The sequence below is a fragment of the Panthera onca genome, chromosome B1 (genome assembly GCF_046562875.1).
Source record: "Panthera onca isolate mPanOnc1 chromosome B1, mPanOnc1 haplotype 2, whole genome shotgun sequence".
Classification (NCBI taxonomy): domain Eukaryota; kingdom Metazoa; phylum Chordata; class Mammalia; order Carnivora; family Felidae; genus Panthera; species Panthera onca.
In genome coordinates, this window is record NC_138342.1 from 67,888,125 (window position 1) to 67,909,486 (window position 21,362).

The window sequence follows — 21,362 nt, forward strand, 5'->3', positions numbered from 1 at the left end:
TACTCTTCTTTTCTACTCTGCAAGGGGTTATTTCAGATTTCATTTTTCTTAAATCTCTGACTTTTCTCCTTCATTCTCAGCAGCAAACCTTGTTTCATATTTCACAGAAAAAAAAAATCTGTCAGGGTGAAATTAAATTAACTTCTTTATCTGATTTATAAAACTTCCGAATTTTACAGGAACCTGGGTGGGTCAGTCGGTCAAGTGTCTGACTTCAGGTCAGGTCACAATCTTCGGGTGTGTGAGTTTGAGCCCTGCGACAAGCTCCATGCTTACAGCTCAGAGCCTGGAGCCTGCTTCGGATTCTGTGTGTCCCTCTCTCTCTCTGCCCCTCCCCTGTTTACACTCTGTGTCTCTCTCTCAAAAATAAGTAGACATCAAAAAAAAAAAACCAAAAACAAAAAAACCCTTCTGAATTTTAAATATCATCTAGTTCTACCTTTTCCTCCTTTGTGTTTTGCTGGAAATGTTTTCTGTCTTCCTTTCCAGTTCTTCTCCTTGTGCTTTGGCTCCCTTCTTTGACTGTTGCCCCTATCCCTCAAAAACAGGTTTTTAGGAACCTAAAATTAGCCATTGTTTTGTCAGTTTTCACCCTTGCTTGCTCTGTTGGCTTCTTTCCATCAGTATTTAAACATACTTGGCTGTGCACCTGGTAGCTCAGTCAGTTCTAAGTATCTGACTCTGATCGAACCTCAGGTCATGATCTTGCAGTTCATTAGTTCAAGCCCCACGTTGGGCTCTGCGCTGGTGATGCAGAAGCTGCTTGGGATTCTGTCTCTCCTCTCTGCCCCGCCCCTGTGTGTGTCTCTCTCTCTCTCTCTCAAAACCTAAATAACTTAAAAAAATTTTTTTTAATATTTAAACTTACTTGGGTCTCTCCCATTTTAACAAAAAGACTTTTATCTTTCAGACCTCATTTTAATTTTTTAGCATTATCGAATAGCATTGATCCTTTACTCCTTTTTGAACTGTCCCCACCACCCTGTGCCATCATGGCTTTTGTCGTCTCCTTCACCCCCTTCTCCTGCTTTCCCTCCTCCTCCAGGTATTCTTCCAGTCCTCTTCGTAGATTCTGTAGTGCCTTTAAATATTGGAGTTGCTTAGGGCTTATTCCCAAGGCCTTTTCCTCCTCACTCTATTAAATTTCCTTGGTAATCTCATCTGTTCCCATTGATTCAGTTGCTATCTTTGTGCAGACAATGCTCAGATTTGCCTTTCTAGTGTAAATTTCTCTTCTGAGTCCTAGACCTAGTGGTGCTAATTGCGTGCTAGGTATTTTCCACCTGACTGATTGTTGGACATCTCAGAATGGACATATCCAAAACTGAATTCACCATGTCTCCTTCCTGCCTCCATCCCACAACCTGCCAGCCAACCAACCAGCCAGCCAAAAGCTACATTATTCACTTTCTCCAGCATTTCTTATCCTTGACCCCTCTTCTTCACTGCCCAGAATCCTTTCAGTTTTACCTCCTGCATGTATCTGGAATCCACATACTTGTCTTCATTTCTTACTGTCACTAGCCTATTGTGAACCCTCTCCCACCTTCTGGGCTTTTTCCCTCACATCTACAATTGCTCCTTTCTAGTCCAGTTGCTGTAGTATAGCCAGAATGATTGTGATCTTTATTTTTTTTAAATGTAAACAAACAAAACAAATATAAAAAACAAATTGTTAGGTCATGTTACTCTCTTCTTTGACACTGTAATGAATGGCTTCCCCATGGCTTATAGAACAAAGTTCTATGAAGTCAACAGGTGCTGCCTGATCTTTATAACTTTCTCTTTCTAATCCAACCACATAGGTCTTTTTGTTTCTTTCTAGCACTGTAAATTCCTTCCCACATCAGACATTCTGAAATACCCACTTCTCTCCACCAGCATCCTCTCAGCTATTTTTGTTCCCGTGTCTTAGTTTGAGCAACGTAAATTGGTAATGATTTTCCTGACTCTCCAGGTTAGGTATGGCTTATAGTTCTATATTCTTTGGTCACTCTGAATTTCTTCCTAGCATTAATCAGTTATTTTCATTTCTGTAACCATTTGTCTAAATGTCTGTTTTTGCTTCCCAGCTAAGCTTCCTGCTGGTAGATATTAAGTCTCTTTTGTTCTCATCGTATATGGAGCATGTGTTCCAGTGCCCCACACATTCTTAGTGGGAAGTAAATAAGTATTGGAAAAACAAATAGTACATAATGAATAGTATAGCAGATGTGTCACCAAGTGAAAGGACAGCTTGATAGAGTAATATTCTTTCCAGTTTTCTTAGATTTAAAGAATTGCCATGAAAAATATGCTCATAATAACAAGTATTGTGACTATAAATAAAGATAAGAGTTCATCATATCTTTCCTCCCCCTCGTATAACTAGTACTAATCTAAAGCTTCTATATGCTTATATAGATATGTGAAAAACATAGTTTTTTTAACTTAAAAATAATTTTAAGCACACAGTGTTCTACAGACTTTTTGAAATAATCATGCACATATTTTCAAGTCAGTAGACATAAATCTAATTTATTTGTTTTAAAAGCTATGTAGAATTTCATGGGGTTCAACTGTTCACCTATTGATGAACATTCAAGTGGTTTCCTTGTGCATATCTTTATATATGGTACACTTACTTCTATAGAACAAGGTCTCAAAAGTGATAACATTCCATCAAAGGACATATGTATTTCGATCCTTAATGGATACTGCCAGTTTGCTTTCCAGAAAGGTGTAGCCATTTGCACTTTCACCAATATGAGGAAATGAATGTTCAACAGCTATATATTGTTCCTCTTTTTATCTTTTGCTAATTGTGGGGGGAAATACTACATTATTGTTTTAATGTTCATTTCCTTGGTACTGGGGAAGTTTAATATCTTTCCATGTATTACTGGCCATTAGCATTTCCTCTTCCGTGGAGTTGATATTAGTTCTGGTCTGTTTCTTTCCTGGCCCCACACCTCTCCTTCAGATCTCTCAGCATCAATTTGCTATAGCTTTTGGTTTAATGATAATTTAAACTCTTTTTTGTTAATGTGTACAAATATTTTTTACCATTCTGTCAGTTGTGTTTTTGAAGTAAGGCAATGCATACCATAAACACAGTTTAAAATTCTTATGCAGCCAGGGGCGCCTGGGTGGCTCAGTCGGTTAGGCATCCGACTTCAGCTCAGGTCATGATCTCACAGCCCGTGGGTTCAAGCCCCGCGTCAGGCTCTGTGCTGACAGCTCAGAGCCTGGAGTCTGCTTCGGATTCTGTGTCTCCCTCTCTCTCTTCCCCTCCCCTGCTCATGCTCTGTCTCTCTCTGTCTCAAAAATAAATAAAAATATTAAAAAAAATTTTTTTAATAAAAAAATAAAATTCTTATGCAGCCAAAAATGTCACTTTTTAATTTTATGGCTTTTTAGTTTCCTGTATTAATTTAAAAGGTCTCACTTACCTTGGGGTAAAACTAATATTTTTCTAAAATTTCTTCTAATATTTTTATTTACTGTTTTATATTTAGAAATTTAATCTGTCTATAGTTCATTTTTGTATATAATTTTAAGGTATGGGCTAGTTTGTCTTTTTTTAAAGATGTACTGTTAATTTGCAAGTGCTATTTATTAGGTAAAACTTACTTTCTGATCTTTGACATATATTAGCTTCCACATGTATGTTTGGGTCTCTTTCTGTTATCAGTTTCTTTCCACTGATCTGTAACAATATGGTAATAAACAAATTTAGACTAAATCTTACTGTTGGAAAAGCATCTCCTACCCCCTCTACTAATGTATTTTTGTTGAATTGAAGTTCACATAACATTAACCATTTTAAAGTGAACAATTCAGTAGCACTTAGTATGTTCACAGTGTTTTGCAACCACCCACTCTACCTAGTTCCAAAACATTTTCATCTTCCCAAAAGGAAATCTTGTGCCCAGTAAGCAGTTACTCCTCATTTCTCCTCCCAGCCCCTGGCAGCCACAAGTCTGAATTTTATCTCTATGGATTTACCTATTCTGGATACTTCGTGTAAATGCAGTCATACACTAAGTGAGCTTTTGACTTCTCTCACTTAACATATTGCTTTTTTCCTTTTTAAGGCTGAATAACATTCCACTGTAGAGATATCCTACAGTGTTGCCACTGTTTTTAATTTGCAAAATTCTCTTGACTGTTCTCAAACATCATTTCTTCTGTAGTTAATAACTTTATCCTATGTAGAAAGCAAAACAGAGATCAGGGTGATTATCTTTGTAAGTTTTTAAAATGTATATATTGATAGGGAAGGACTGTTATTTTTATGATACTGCATCTTTCCATCTGGGACCATGGTTTGTGTCTAAAGTTATTTTATGTCCTTTATTAAAATTTTTTTATTTTAGTTTTTTTCATTAATTCTGTGCTTATTTTGGAAAATTTGGGTGCTATTTTGAATTGATGTTCCCCAAGTTTATCATTTCTTTCTTTCTTTGTTTATTTATTTTTTGAGAGAGAGACAGAGTACGAGCAGGGAAGGGGCACAGAGAGAGGGACAGAATCTGAAGCAGGCTCCCGGTTCTGTCAGCGCAGAGCCTCACGCGGGGCTGGAACTCACGAACTGTGAGATCGTGACCTGAGCTGAAGTCGGATGCTTAACCAACTGAGCTACCCAGGCACCCCTGAGTTCATCATTTCTAACTGTATATTGCTGGTATAGAGGAAAACCTTGTGTTTTCATGATGAATTTTTTTGGTTTTTGTTTAATCATTAAAATATGTGTCCTTCACAAGAGTCAAGTAGAGACAGTTTTGACTATAGAAATAGATTTGCTTTCTCCAGTAGGTGGCAGTGTCTTGTGAATCAAGAAAAACTGGTGATGAGATGGCTCAGTGAGGCTTTTATTGTGGTGGTTTTTGTGACTGAGGTGCTTTGATTGGTTGGTTTTATTTTGTTTTCCTGAATAATAATAATATGTATCTACGTGCATGTGTTTTGGTTTTGTTTTATACCATGTGCCAGTAATTTGGGTATTTTCCTTAATTATTGCTTAATTAGCTTTAACTTTATTAGCCAAGATTTTCAGAAGAAACTTTTAAAATTAATACTACTATAAATTATCTTTTAACTCACATTCCATATGAATATATGAAGTAATGTATGGAGTAAACTCTGTACGTTGTTCTTTTTTTGTTTAGCACGAGAAGCCCTGCCAACGTGGGACAAACAGATCCAGTCACTTTGTTTCCAAGTGAATAACCTTTTGGAGAAAATTAGCCAGACAGCACCAGAATGGACAGCACAAGCCATGGAAGCCCAGATGGCTCAGTGAATCCTTACAAAACTTCTGTGCACACTACATCTTTTTCAATGTTGTACAGATTAATTTCACTGTCTCTCCAAAGCATTTGCATCATGACCTTACGTATTTCAATCCCTTTTATGCTGGATTCCATTTAAAGAAGACATTAGAACAGAAAGTGCAAGCATTTAAAAATATGTAGTTACCATATATTCAGGGTCTCTATGTATCAAGCTAACTCAAATGTTTTGAAAGCTTTTTCTTTAAACAGAGTAAGTGAAATATCTGTGGCTAAAAAGTTTGGGATTTGTGATAACTTTGTAGTCATGTAAAACTTAAGTGCTTTGTGCCTCTCCAAATGTGGTAATTCTAATAAATGGAGAAGTGAGCCAAATAAAAGTAGTACTTTGTTTCTAATTAGTGAATGGTGTTTTGTTCATTTTTCCTTTCAATTCAACAGACATCGATTTATACCATATGCTAGAAATGCAAAGACAGACCGTAATGCCTGTTCTCCAGGCATTCAGAGTCACAGAGCCGATAGATGGTATGTGTAATACTTGCAGTTGCACCAAGTACTAGATCACATGGGGAGGAGCTTTTTGGGTAGCAGAGAGATCAGGGAAGGCCTCCCAGGATTATTGCAGGCTAGCTTTATAGGGAAAATGGGGAAAGGACTTCTTAAAAAAATTTGTGGGCAGGTTACAGTTTCAGCTCCAACATGTGAAGAGCTTGGAGGGCCTGACTCCATTTTCACAGTAAGAAAAAGGCTGAACCGGCTGAAAATCAATGGCTTCTCTTATTTCCACCGGAGAAAAGACAGGCAGGTAGAATCGCAGTTGAGAGAACTTATTGGGAGCAGAAGCTTCTGGAGCAGTAACTGATATGAACCGTGAAACGGTAACTGACAAGTTACTGGAGGCTGAGTGTAAACTAGCTGGAATGTTAAAGCCCCCTGCAGGCCCACTCTTAGGAGAACCCCTACACTTTCTAGGATTCATCCCCAGGAACCCCATCAGAGTCTCAGGAGTATGATTGGGATCCCCTTGTTTTTCAGGCAGGGCAGGGGAGGGGAAAGTAACTATTTTGAAATACACCTGGATGATTTTCCATGACAAAGACCTGCCCTAAGGAAAAATACCATTACCAGAGCCTTGTCTGACATGGGGCAAGTGCAGTTATACAGTTCTAGCCGTCTTGAGTCTTGTGTCATGTAAGAGAAGGTGGCGGGAGGTTTCTGAAGGTCACAGCCCAGGGACTCAGATAAGTAAAAAACAGAGATCGAATCAAACATTATAGATTGCTTCCCAAATCTGTTCCATCAAACGGGGCTCCAGTGTAATAATAGTGGAATTCATGAGCTGCAGGACACACTCCTTAAGAAAGAAGTCTTAGGTAAACAATACAACAGGGAAGAATACAAACGAAAATAGAGGAAACAGAAGTCTCTGACACAGGTATAGCAAACATTAAATGCAACCCAGCTCCTACTCAGATTAATATAAAACCTTATACTAAAAGGCTAATTGCCTCAGTTCCTATTACCTGATACATTATGTCTGCCTTTCAACCAAAAAACTGCAAGGGGCATAATGAAAAAGCAAACAAACAAAAACAAAAACACAATTTGAAGACACAAGTCCAGCATCAGAATCAGACAGGTGTGGCAGGGATGTTTGAATTAATTAGACCAAGAATTTAAAATAGATATGATTAATTTGCTAAGGATTTTTAATGGGAAAAGTAGGCAACAGGCAATGTAAGTAGAGAGATGGGTGATGTAAGTAGAGAGGTGAAAACTGTAAGAATTAAAAGGAAATGTTAGAAATAAAAAACAGAAATGGAGATGCCTTTGATGGACTAATCATCAGACTGAACACACCCTGGAGAAAGACCAGTGAGCTTAAAGATATGTAGGTAAAAACTTCCCAAACTGAAATGCAAATAGGAAAAAAAAAAAAAAAAAGGAAACAATATCCAACAACTATGGGACAATTATATAAATGGTAACATAGGTATAATGGGGATACCAGGGAGAAAGGAACAGAAGAAATATTTGAAACAATACTGGCTAACAATTTTCCAAAATTAATGATGGGGACACCAAACCACGGACCCAGGAAGCTTAGAGAACAGCAAGCATGATAAATACCAAAAAAATCTACACCTAAGCATATCATATTTAAACTGCAAAAAAACAAAGACAAGAAAATCTTGAAAGATGCTGGGGGGAGAAAACCTTTTTTGTAAAGGAACATGAATAAGAATTATACTGGATTTCTTGTCAGAAACCATGCAAGCAAGAAAACTGTAGATATTTAAGATGGTGAAAGAAAAAACTTACCAATGTAGGATATTAATCCAGCATAATTATCCTTTAAAAGTGAAAGAAAAATAAAGACTCTCTGAGGAAAAACTAAAGAAATTTGTTGCCAGGACACCTGCGTTTAGAAACGCTAAAAGTTCTTCAGAGCAAAGGAAATGATACTTGGACAAAGGAAGAGCATCAGGGGACAAATAGATGAAGGTAAAATAAAATCTTTAAAAAAAAAATTTTACTTGGTCTAATAGATAACTTTGTTCAAACTAACAATGGTAACCATTTTGGATGTTTATACTGTATGGTAAGTAAAATAATTGACAACAATGATGGGAGGCAGGAATTGGGAATATTCTAAGATTCCTGCACTACCCATGAAACAGTACAGCGTTATTTAAACATGAACTTAGATTACTTGAAATGTATATTGCAAACTGGAAGGCAACTACTGTCAAATGTTTATATATATATATATATATATATATATATATATATATATATTTGATATTCTAAGAGAATCTACAAGCTAAAGAAAAATCATATGATTGTATCAACAGGCACAAAAAAAAAAACAAGCATCTGACAAAATCCAACACCTATTCATGATAAAGACTCTCAGGCAACTAGGGATAGAGAACTTCCTCAACTTGATAACATTTACAGAAAAACCTATTACTGACATCATATTAATGATGAGAAACTGGGCACCTGGGTGGCTCAGTAGGTTAAGCATCTGACTCTTAGTTTTGGCTCAGGTGCTCAGGTCATGATCTCACAGTTCATGAGTTTGAGCCCCAGGTCGGGCTCTGAGCTGTCAGCTCAGAGCCTAGAGCCTGCTTTGAATTCTGTATCTCCCTCTCTCTGCCCCTCTCCCACTCATGCTCTGTGTCTCTCTGTCTCTCTGTCTCTCTCTCAAAAATAAACATTTTTTAGTATATGTGCTGCCGAAGCGAGCACAAATAAACATTTTTTAAAATGGTGAGAAAATAGATTGCTAGATTATTTATTCCTAAGATTGAGAATCTACAAAAAATCCTGTGGCTAACATCATATTTAATAGAAAATAGATTACCAGCATCTTTCCCCCTAAGATCAGGAATAAGGCAAGGATGTCTACTTTCATTCCTACTCAACATCATACTGAAAGTCCTAAGAATGCAGTAAGACCAAAAAAAGAAATTAAACTTATACAGATTGGGAAGGAGGAAAAAACGGTCTTTGTTCACAGTTGACATGATTGTTTACACAGAAAATCCCAAGGAATCAGAAAAAAAAAAAAAAATTCCTGGAACTAAAAAACAATTATAGTAAAGTTGTAGAATACAAAGTTAATATACAAAAGTCCATGGCTTTCCTATATATGTCAATGAACAGTGGAATTTGAAATTTGGAAATGTATGTGTGTTGAACGTAGCGAAAATAGGGAATTATATGAGTGAAGAAGTGGCAGGAGGATAGGCTAAAGAGGTAAACTGAGGCTATATTATGAAGGACCAGGGAAAATCTGGGGTCTTTTTTCAGAATGTTCATAGTTTAACTTGTGGCAGGCAGTTTATATGATGGAGTGGAAAGATGGTAATGGGAGCAGCAGTTACTAGAGGCAGGTAGACTAGTTCAGGAGCTATGTGCCTGATTTTCCAAAGAGATAATTAGGGTTTGAACTACATTCGTGGCAGTGAAGATAAAGAGAAGAGGTCAGATTGATTCATTCAATAAATGATTTGAGTGGGTATCTAGCAGGTGTCAGGCATTGTTCTAGGCACTAGGGATATAGCAACAAACAAAATAGGTCATCCATTGGGGGTGTCAAGTGGAATTTAAGGGACAGAAGCCAGTGTCTGATTAGATGTGAGGATAAGGGAGAAGGGTGTGATCAGACAACTCAGGAATCATCGATGTTTGGATTTCTCATCTTGAACATTTGAGTAAGTGGTGGTATCGTTTGACATGCTGGGTAGAGAGAAGGCCTAGGGGACATCCAGATGGACTTGGTTAGTAGGCAGCTGAAGAGTCATTTAGAACACCAATAGTAAGGTGGGGAGATTGGACATACAGTCCTCCTTGACTTATAGGAGGCAGCTGAAGCCTTAGGAGTAGATGACACTAGGAAGAACGTGAGCTATAAAAGGAGCGGATCCCTGATACAACCTTGCAAAGCGCCACAATCTATGAGGTGAATAAAAGAAGGGGCAGAGCACTCCAGTTTGCTGAGCTTAAGGTCCAGGTGCCTTTACATTTTTTTAATTTTTAAAAAATATTTATTTATTTTTGAGAGAGAGAGAGAACATGAGCAGGGCTGGGGCAGAAAGAGAGAAGGGGGCAGAGGATCTGAAGCAGGCTCTGTGCTGACAGCCCAATGCAGGGCTCGAACTCACAAACCATGAGATCATGACCTGAGCCAAGGTGGACGCTTAACCGACTGAGCCACACAGGTGCGCTGTAGGTGCCTTTACATTTTATCTCTCTGAAATTTCACAATAAACCTGTACGGTAGTTTTGCCTCCCCTTCCCCTACCCCAACAAATGAAATGGATTCAAGGGTAGGAGGAAAACCAAAGGAACTGGGAAAGTGAGATTTTCATCAGGGCAAAATGTTGCATGTGGAACATAGAGAGTAATAAATGTGAAAAAAATTCTTGCTTCACACATTTATCATCAATATTTAATCAAAATAGTCATACTGAATTTGATCACTGAATTTTTGTTACTTGTCCTGATACTTCATTTTCAAAAGAGAAAGAAAATCAACACAACGAACCCATCAGGTGTATGCAGCTGGGAAGCAGGACATAGAGTGTTGTTACTTTGTCAGCATTAATAATACTTATTGGGTAACATGATAAGGAGAAAAAGTATTAGTTAAATGTATTGTAAGTGTCTTATAATAGCTATCCATAGTCTTTCATTCTATCTCAAAGTTCTTAGATGAAAGAGAACCGAGTTACTGTGGACCAAACTCTCCTGTGAAGAAACCAAACTACCAGAACAAAAGATGATGTGGACCCTTAAAATGAACTAATGACCTAAAGACATTGACAGCAAGGAAGCATATAGTATCTTGTTAGTAAAATCTTTTATTTTGTTTATATAAGAAATGTAACACAAAATTCATAAGCCAGAAAATTTAATAATATGAAAGCAAGGAGAAACTAAGCTGAACCATTTAGCAAAACTAAGCAAAAACATTCATTTAAAATAAATCAAAATTCCATTCTTTTATCCCATTGATTGTGATTAAGCATATCTGTCATATTTCATTTGCAAAAGCAGAGAAGGATTCAAACTGAAGAGGTGTATGCCTGCTGGTTTTAGTTGCTTCAGTGAGAGCTTTTCACCTATAAGGGATACACAAAGAATAGGTTTGAGCTTCCTCAATCTACTTTTTAATTTTCAATAAACTTTAAATTTTAGAATTAAATTTTTTTTAACGTTTATTTACTTGAGAGACAGAGCACGAACAGGGGAGGGTCAGAGAGAGAGGGAGACACAGAATCGGAAGCAGGCTCCAGGCTCTGAGCCATCAGCCCAGAGCCGGTCGCGGGACTCGAACTCACGGACCGCGAGATCGTGACCTGAGCCGAAGTCGGCCGCCCAACCGACTGAGCCACTCAGGCGCCCTAGAATTATTTTAGATTTACAGAAAAGTTGCAAAGATAGTACAGGGGGCTCTTACATCCCCTGCCCCTGTTTCCCTACCAGTTAACATCTTACTATGGTAGATTTGTTACAACGAATGAACCAATGTTGATATATAATATTATTAATAAAAGCATATACCTTAGCTAGATTTCTCAATTTCTACCTAATGTCTTTTTTCTGTTCCAGGATCCCATCTAGGACAGCACGTTACATTCAGTTGTCACGTTTCCACAGGCTTCTCCAAACTGTGATTGTTTCTTGACTTTCTTTGTTTGCGATGGCCTTGACAATTTAGACGAGATCTGGTCAGGTATTTTGCAGAATACCTATGCATCAGTTTGGATTTGGCCCATGTGTTTCTGCTGGTTAGACTGGAGTTACGGGGTTTTGAGAGAAGACCGAGAAGGTAGAGTGCCATTCTCATCACATCATTTCAAGGGGACATGCTACCAACATGACTTATCACTGATGAGGTTCACTTTGGTCACTTGGCTGAAGTAGTTCTGTCAGGTTTCTCCACTATAAGGCTACTCTTTTTTCCTCCTTTTCATATATACTCTTTGAAAGGAAGTTACTCTGCAAACCCATTCTTACGAGGTAGGAGTTACACTCCATTGCCTTGAGGGAGGAACACATACATACATTGTTTGGAATTCTTCCGTACTTCTGGAAAATTCGTCTGTTCTCCCCCATTTATTTGTTTGTGTAATCATGTATTTATAGAAGTATGACTCATAGATATTTTATTTTGGCTATAATCTTTCCATTTATAATCTAATGCTACTTTACTTTGTTGCCTCAATTGTTCCAGTGTTCACAATTGGGAGCTTTTTCAGTTGTTTTTATGTCCCCTTGGTTTACCTACTTTTTTAAGTGTTTCTTTATTTATTTTGAGGGTGGAGGGGCAGAGAGAGAATCCCAAGCAGGCTCTGCGTTGTCAGTGCAGAGCCCCACCTGGGGCTCGATCTCATGAATCGTGAGATCATGACCTGAGCCAAAATCAAGAGTCAGCAGGACGCTTAATCAACTGAGCCACCCATGTACCCCTTTTCAACCTATTCTTAACATAAATCATGTTCTTCTTTGATCTTTGTCTCTTGATTCTCCCATTTCAGGTGTTTGTATATCTAAAGTTTCACTGTTGATGAATAATGTAGGGTCAAAGGTGATGCACCAGAGTCAAGACCACCAAGGTATTTTACCTCAAACCCACTGATTCAGTAAGATAATTTCTCTGGGGTTAAAAGAAATAGGTCAGATGTTAGGATTCATTATGTATGTGTGGGTATATATTTCATCCAACCTGTCTCATGTGCTTATTTAAATAAACAGTGTTAAACTGGTCTAATTCCACATGTTTGCTTCTGACCTCATCCTGTCCAGTTTGTGCTATATACCATTATCAGATTAATTCTTCTAAAGTATAGCTCTATTGATGTTACCCCCTTACATAAAGCCTACAGTAACTCCCCACTGCTTACCAAATCAAAGGCCAAATCATCAGCCCAGTTTTCAGTACATTAAATGCCATGGCCCAACTCACTTATAAGTCTTTCATTTCTCATTGTTTTCCTACTTATATGTTCCTACCAAGTTGAGTGGACCTACACTCACAAAGATGTTTTCCCTTTTTTGCTTCTACAGTTTCACGAATGCTGCTGCTGATTAGAAGCAACATCCAGGGGTACCTGGGTGGCTCAGTGGGTTAAGCATCTGACTCTTGATTTCAGCTCAGGTCATGATCTCACAGTTCATGAGTTTGAGCCCCATGTGGGGCTCTGTGCTGTCAGCTTGGAGCCTGCTTGGGATTCTCTCTCTCTGACCGCCACCCCCCACCCTTTCTCAAAATAAATAAATTAAAAAAAAAATGCAACTGAGTGAAAATGCTGAAGAAAAAACAGAAAGAAGCCACATCCATTTTTATTAATTAAAGCCACATCTTGTGTCAGAAATCTTAATGTTTGTCCCATCTGATCCATTTACATCCTTGTCTTCCCTGCTCTATGTTCTGGGAGGCTGACCTGTATATTACAGCACCAGTTTCCTGCCCTCTGCCTTCCTGTGGGTTCAGCCAGTGGGAAGCCTAGAGAGGACATCAGAAAGTGAGATCAGGGTATTTTTTCTCTTGACTACTTCCTTCCTATGAGGGTGCCCCAGGCTACTCCTGTCTTTCTAGTGAGAGGTTACTGTTCCTCTCAGGGCCGCCTTCTCCTTCTCATAGCTCACTCCTTTGGGTTTCAAGTAACTTCTCCTTCCTTGCCTCTCTGAGGCCTAGGGGTGGTATAGTTTAAAATTCTTTAATGTTTTTATTTATTTTTGAGAGAGAGAGACAGAGCACAAGCTGGGGAAGGGCAGAGAGAGAAGAAGACATAGAATCCAAAGCAGGCTCTAAGCTGTCAGCAAAGAGCCTGAGGCAGGCCTCAAACCGGGGAACCACATGACCTGAGCTGAAGTTGGATGCTTAACCAACTGAGCCATCCAGGTGCCCCTAAGGGGTGATATAGTTTAACTGCCTCTAGCCTAGATTCCAGCACCATCCCTGGTCATTTCCCTCTACCTCCCACCCACACCTTTATTGTAAGTAGTTTTCATTAAATCCTTGTACTATTACAATTTCAGTGCCATCTCTTTCCTATTGTGACCTTGATATTCACATTCACTTTAGAATAAAAAACCACTTCTTTCAAGAAACTCGCTCGCTCTTTCTTTTCTTTCTTTCTTTCTTTCTTTCTTTCTTTCTTTCTCTTTCTTGCTTTCTTTCTTTCGAGAGAGAGGGAGAGAGAATCCCATACAGGCCCCGTTCTGTCAGCATGGAGCCCAACGCAGGGGCTCGAACTGATGAACATGACATCATCACCTGAGCTGAAACCAAGAGTCAACTGCTCAACCAACTGAGACATTCAGATGCCCCCAAGAAACTTTCATTTACACATGTCAGTAGAATATGATCTTTCCCTCCTCTGAACTTAAAATAGCACTTGGTCTAAAGTCATTAGTCAAACCTGTCATTTTATTTAAAGGCTATCTAATCCTTTCTTTTAGAGTATAAAGTCTTTAAAGACAAGGAGACCAGCTTATTTATTTTTGTTCTCCACAGGACCTAGCAGTGTCCTGCATAGTACTAGGTACTTGATACATTATCTGCTAAATAAATGATATTTTAAAATATATTCTCCATGAGTTATATTTGTTAACCTATACAGAGTTCGCATTCCCTTGAAAAAGAAAGTGATGTATTACTAAGAGTGGGAAAATTAATGTTTTTTTCCCCATACTCAAGATAAATTCTATAGAGGACTGACAAAATCATGTTTATTTCTACTTTACTACATCTTCAATAGCTAATTCTGAGCATCCTGGAAAAATTAGTTGGAAATGAGTTGATTGATTGTCAGAAGTTCAGATTCTATATAGCATTTTCAAATATTCTATATTCAATAACCACCACTTTCAGGATTCACTTTTTCCAATAGGATTTTCCAGCTTAAACTCAACTCATTATTGATAGATGCTTTATGCTGCAATCAATTCAAATATTACAAAGCATGTAATTTTTATTTGTTCTACTACTTTGTAGTTATTTACCAAGTTCTTTTGTCAATTTGTCTAAGTAGGGGGCTTATTTTCTACTTTTTTTGTATCTCACCACACTCTGTTATTTTACAAGTGGTAAGTTCTTCATTAATGGATCAAGAGAATTCTGAGAAGTCTAGAAAAGTCACCATCCCTTTACTTACTAAAATATGATTTCAAAACATAAAGCTATTGCTATAGACTGAATGTTTGTGCCCCCAGCAAAACTCATTTGTTGAAACCCTAACCCCCAGTGTGATAGTATTAGGAGGCAGACCCTCCGGGAGATAATTAGATTTAAATAAGGTCATGAAGGTGAAGCCCCCACAATGGGATTACTGTCTTCATAAGAAAAGGGACCAGAGCTTGATCTCTTTCCACCATTTGAAGATACAGTGAGAATGTGGCCACCTGTAAGCTAGGAAGAGAGCCCCCACAGGAACTCAATTGGCCCACACCTTGATCTTGGACTTCCCAGCCTTCAGAACTGTGAGAAATAAATTCTTGTGTAAACGACCCACCCTGTGCTATATTGTTATGGTGGCCCAAGTAACCTAATACAGCTATTTTCTTCATAAGAGGAAACCAAGATCAATCTTTATATGAAGACAACATTTGAAAGATGTAAAGAATTGTTATTATTGAATCATTACTCAAAATAATGCTAATTTACAAATCCCTTAATTATATATATTTTTAAAAAACACAGTTTCTGGAACCTACCATTAGGTTTTTTTTAGAAAGTACGCATGGCTCTCCTTCTATTGATGTCTCTCTTGATTTGGCAAAGAGAACATTGAGGACAGCAATGGGTCACCACATAGTCATCACAAATGGATCCCTGGTTGAAAAGATAAAAGAAATAGAAATTAAAATCCACCTATTAGGAAGTTAGAACTTGTGGATTTTCAAGACACTTTGAAGAGAAGCAGAAGGAACCGATCCTTGGAATTCAGAGTTTGGATGGATACATTTAGGAAAATGTTAATTGATTTTTCCGTATAACTCCTCTTTTTATGACATCGAATGTTTTCCTATACTTTGTAATATTGAAAATAGAAGATATCAATCAACCAAACTGTCAGTAAGAGGAAAAAACAAAGAGTTTCAGAAAGTAAAATCTCAAAATTCTTGCTTCCCACACCTCATCCCTGTCTCAGGAAGCTATGTGAGGATACCTCCATCACAATGAGGGAGGAGACCTGGAAAGAGGAAGACGTGGGATATAAGAAACAGGAGCCTAACCCAGGAAAGAAGCTAATGAAATCTCCAGGCTCATGGTGAAGGAGAACCCAGGGTGAGATCTAAGCATCAGAAATGAAGAGCAACTAGTTCAAAGGGTAGTTTAAGTCAGGGAGTGATTTCATCAAGAAGATAAAAATGATAGAATGTCCAATGTGTTGAATGTGTTGAAAAGAAATTTAGAAAACTGGGAAAGAGTAGTTTTGGAGGTAAAGTCAGTGGAAAACTACTCATGGCTAAGTGGAGAGTTACTAATGAAAATGCCAAGAATTGTTAAGACCAGGAAAAACAAAGTTTAATAGGAAAGGCAATCATAGTTCACTACATGATGCAACTCTGAAGAGCTAACAGAAGTCTCATAATGTAAGTACCAAACATGGATTTAACCCAAATTACATATAACAATATTGGAAGGACTGGGGTAGGGAGAGGGTGGAGAAGGAGAAGAAAGGGAAATAAATTCTCATCTTTCAGAGTGGGAGGTCTATAGACAATGCCCCAAACTTAAAACTCAAAAAGCAGCAATACAGTCTATGATTTGGAGATACGGAGGGAAACACTCACAGAGTTCTGGGACTGAGGCAGTAGGGGAGAGAAGTTTGTGGACTACTGTTTTTCTTAACAAAAAGTAGATAATCTGGGGCAGCTGCTTGGCTCAATCGTTAAACATCCGATCTTGATTTCAGCTCACGTCATGATCCTGTTCGTGAAATTGAGCCCTGAGTTGGGCTCTGCACTGAGGGCATGGAGCCTGTTTGGGATTCTCTCTCTCCCTCTCTCTCTACCCCTCCCCCTCAAAATAAATAAATAAACTTAAAAAAAAATAGATAATCTAGAAAACTATGTGCTTGCAGAGCTTTGGTAAATAAATTAAAGCTGTACTAGAAAACAGGAGTGGGGTTATTTAGTGGGCCAGAAATTTTGAGTACTTTTTTGGAAATAGGAAGCAGATAGGATTACACTGATGGAGAAAGTAAAACAGAGGTAGGGAACCTGAAACCTAACAGGGTCACGGGCAGAGCATTTGATAAATAGCGAACTCAAAAACCTGGAAACTCAGGAGGAAGAACAGGCTGGGGAGCAGAAGACTCGAAGTTAACTGAAGCCTGCCTGCGCATTGGGGCCAGTCCAGAGCCACCTGTTGTGGCTTTGCCCCAGGAGACAGCATGCAGATAACCTTAACAGAGGACTCTGATGTGGGCTTTGGGCCCTAGGAGAGGAGAGGGGGAAGTACTGGGGCAGTTCTTCACTTATCTTCCAAGAGATCAGATTCCCTAAGACACACTTAAAGGGTAAACAAAAGGCAAAGATATGTTAGCACAGCAGAAAAATCTAAATTTCTCTCACTCATGGGATAGCCAATTATTTTATGTTTGGTATTCACTGAATTTTTTTTTCTTTTTTTTAGTTCTTTTCTTCCTTTTGCTGCAGAGGTCTTTCCTGATTCCTTTTGTTCCCTTTAGACGTCCCACTAATTTTTATCTGATTAGTGATTTCCTTTCATTTTTTACCCACAACTTAAAATTATATTTATCTTGAGATTCATCCAGGTTTTTGTGTGTATCAACAATTCCTCTTTATTGCTGAGTAGTATTCCATTATATGGATATATCACACTTTGTTTATCCATTCACCTGCAGGGGGATATTTGGATTGTATTTAGTTTGGGGCTGTTACAAGCAAAACTGCTCTGAACATTTGATAGAAGTCTTGGTATGGATATAAATTTCCTTGGGTAAATATCCAGGAGTAAAATGGCTGGCTCAAATGGTAGGTGTGTTTAACTTTTTAAGAAAATGCCTTTACATTCCTACCAGCAGTGCATGTGAGTTTCAGTTCCTCCATATTTGGCAATGCTGTGGTTTGGTCTGATTAATTTTAGTGATTCCCTTAGTTGTGTAGTGGTATCTCATTGTGGTTTTCATTTATGTTTCTCTAATGACTAATGATATTGAGCATCTTTTTATTTGCTTATTTCCCATCCAAGTATTTTCTTTTTCCACTAATTTTATTTTCATTGTGTTAAGAACACTTACCATGAGATCTATCCTCTTAACAAATTTTAAGAGTACATAACACAACTTGGATGGATCTCAATCATACTGAGTAAAAGAAGCTAGATAAAAGAGTATAGACTGTATAGTTCTATTATATAAAGCTGCAGAAAATGCAAACTATAGTGACAGAAAACATTGGCAGTTAGTTGGGGAAGAGGAGAGGGGAAAGAGGAAAGAATTACAAATGGGTATGAGTAAACTTTTGGAGGTGATGAATATGTTCACTGCCTTGATTGTGAGGATGGTTTCATGGGTCTGTATCATGGGTATATAAACTTATCAAATCAGACACTTTACATATATGCAGCTTATTATAAGGCAATTATACATCAATAAAGTTGTTTTTTTAAAAATGGAAAATAATTATGCATAGCTATCAATGTCATACAAAATAAAGTCTTTAGAATGCCTTATTCTTCCTCTTTCTTCCAATCTTCCAAATTTTTGTTAAAACCAAATACGTTTTACTTTCAGACTGTTATTTTTTTTAATGTTTATTTGTTTTTGAGAGAGAGAGAGACAGACAGAGTGTGAGCAGGCAAAGGGTAGAGAGAGGGAGACACAGCATCTGAAGCAGGCTCCAAGCTCTGAGCTGTTAGCACAGAGCCCGACATGGGGCTCAAATCCACGAACAGTGAGATCATGACCTGAGCTCAAGTTGGACGCTTAACTGACTGAGCTACCCAGGCACCCCACTTTCAGACTGTTATTAATTTTTCAGACTCCTAAAGAGCATTAAGAAAATTTGATTATGCAAACTTAATACCCAAAAAACAAATAAGTTAATGAAGAAATGGGCAAAAGACATGGATAGACGTTTTTCCAAAGAAGACATCCAGATGGCTAACAGACACATGAAAAAATGCTCAACATCACTCAGCATCAAATCAAATATTTATGTATTTATCTAGAGAAATACAAATCAAAACCACAATGAGATACCACCTCACACCAGTCAGAATGACTAAAATTAACAACTCAGGCAATGACAGATGTTGGAGAGGATGCGGAAAAAGAGGAACCCTTTTGCACTGAGAGTGGGAATGCAAACTGGTGCAGCCACTCTGGAAAACAGTATGGAGCTTCCTCAAAAAATTAAAACTAGAACTACTCTATGACCCAGCAATTGCACTACTAGGTATTTATCCAAGGGATACAGGTGTGCTGTTTCAAAGGGGCACGTGCACCCCAATGTTGATAGCAGCACTATCAATAATAGCCGAAGTATAGGAAGAGCTCAAATGTCCATCGACAGATGAATGGATAAAGAATATGTGGTATATATATAATGGAGTATCACTCAGCAATCAAAAAGCGTGAACTCCTGCCATTTACAACAATGTGGATAGAATTAGAGTGTATTATGCTCAGCGAAATTAGAGAAAGACAAATATCACATGACTTCACTCATATGTGGAATTTAAGATATAAAACAGATGAATATAGGGGAAGGGAAGCAAAAATAATATTAAAAAAAGGAGGGGGAGGGGCGCCTGGGTGGCTCGGTCGGTTGAGCATCCGACTTCAGCTCAGGTCATGTTCTTGCGGTTTGTGAGTTTGAGCCCCGCGTCGGGCTCTGTGCTGTCAGCTGGAGCCTGGAGCCTGCTTCGGATCCTGTGTCTCCTTCTCTCTCTACCCCTCCCCTGCTCTCACTCTGTCTCTCTCTCTCTCAAAAATAAATAAACATTAAAAAATTAAAAACAAAAAGGAGGGGGACAAAACATAAGAGACTCTTGAATATGGAGAACAAACGGAGGGTTGGTGAAAGGGGTGTGGGTGGGGGGATGGCTAAAAGGGCAAGGGGCATTGAGGAAGACACTTGTTGGAATGAGCACTGGGTGTTATATGTAGGGGATGAATCATTAGATTCTACTCCTGAAATCATTCTTGCACTATATGCTAACTAACTTGGATGTAAACTAAAAAAAAAAGGGAAAAAAAAGAAAGTTTGATTATGGACTAAACCTTTAAATTTTTTTAATGTTTGTTTATTTTTGATAGAGACAGAATGCGAGCAGGAGAGGGGCAGAGAGAGAGAGGGAGATGCAGAATCCGAAGCAAGTTCCAGGCTTTGAGCTGTCAGCACAGAGCCGGACGTGGGGCTCGAACTCACAGAACACGAGATCATGACCTGAGTCAAGTCAGACACTGAGCCATCCAGAAACTGCTGATTATGGACTAAGCCTTTAAAAAACTAGATAAACTTCATGTTAAACAATATAGCATAATTAAATAAAGCAATGTACAAAGGATATGTACACATAATTTATAGAAGAAATGCAAAAAGACGAAGAAGTTTAAAAAATTTGCTTGATCTTAACTAATAAAACTTAAACAACAATGAAATATCATTTTGCCTCTCTGATGGGAAAAAGGAAAAAAAAATCCAATATTGGCCACACATAGAATGTTAATGGATTATAAATTGATATAATATTTTTGGAGGGGTATTTGACAGTTTCACATTTTGAATGTACAGATACTGAGGTCTATCAATCTAATCTCAGACACTATTCCACAAAAATACCAGTGCCTATACAGAAGCATATGTGTTAACAACTATTTAATCTGTAATATTACTTAACTCTTCATCAGTAGGGAAGTGATTAAATAAATTATCTATATGGTGGAATACTATTCACACATTAAAAAGGCTCTGTATTACAGACATAAAGGGGGTCTACCAAATATTAAGTGGGAAAAAAACCAAGCTACAGTATGATATGACACCATTTTAAAAGATAAAAACAAATTATAATAAAAGAGTCCCTCACCCCCCAAACTCCATATGTCCACATCCATAGCTAGAGCTATATCTAATCTATATTTGTATGCCTTGCAGGCATAGGAAAAAAACCTAAAAGAGAGTGCACACCAAATTATTAATAGAGTTTATCACTGAGTGGTGGAATTGTGTGTAAAGGGGTTAGATTTTCACGTTTTACTTCACACAGTTCAGTGTTTGAATTTGTCATAAAATTATGTATATAGCATATATTATTTTTGTGATAAAAAACTAACAAATATTTTTAAATGAACAAATAAAATAATTTCAATGGAATAAAATAAGTTACTAAAGTATTCTAGTCATTTGTTCCCTGTGATGTTAATTTAATGTAGCAACTTGGCTAGGTCATGGTGCCCATATATTCTAGATGTTTCTGTGAAGATTTTTTAGACAAGAGTCACATTTAAATCAGTAGATTTTGAGTAAAGCACATTATCCTCTGTAATGTGGATAGGCATCATCCAATCAGTTGAAGGCCTTAATAGAAAA

General features: G+C 37.8%; 2 protein-coding genes across 5 annotated transcripts in view; one reads left to right on the forward strand and one right to left on the reverse strand.

Annotated features, from left to right (window-relative positions):
* Positions 1-5,671, forward strand: part of COPS4 (COP9 signalosome subunit 4) — a 42,195-nt gene extending 36,524 nt beyond the window's left edge. For both annotated transcript variants that reach the window (XM_078445974.2, XM_078445973.2), the window contains one exon: positions 5,151-5,671. In XM_078445974.2, the coding sequence (XP_078302100.1) occupies positions 5,151-5,207 (57 nt within the window). In that variant the 3' untranslated portion in view covers positions 5,208-5,671. The remainder of the gene's footprint in view (positions 1-5,150) is intronic.
* The window catches only part of LOC132692355 (placenta-specific gene 8 protein), a 194,158-nt gene that overhangs the window by 158,095 nt on the left and 14,701 nt on the right, over positions 1-21,362 (reverse strand). The window contains exons 4-5 of one of the 3 annotated variants that reach the window (XM_060654708.2): positions 15,510-15,627; positions 10,631-10,909 (exon numbers count right to left, since the gene is read on the reverse strand). In XM_060654708.2, coding sequence (XP_060510691.1) covers positions 15,523-15,627 — 105 coding nt within the window. In that variant the 3' untranslated portion in view covers positions 10,631-10,909; positions 15,510-15,522. Of the gene's footprint in view, positions 1-10,630; positions 10,910-15,505; positions 15,628-21,362 lie in introns of those variants that run through there. The other 2 variants (XM_060654707.2, XM_078445980.1) reach the window with 2 other exon arrangements.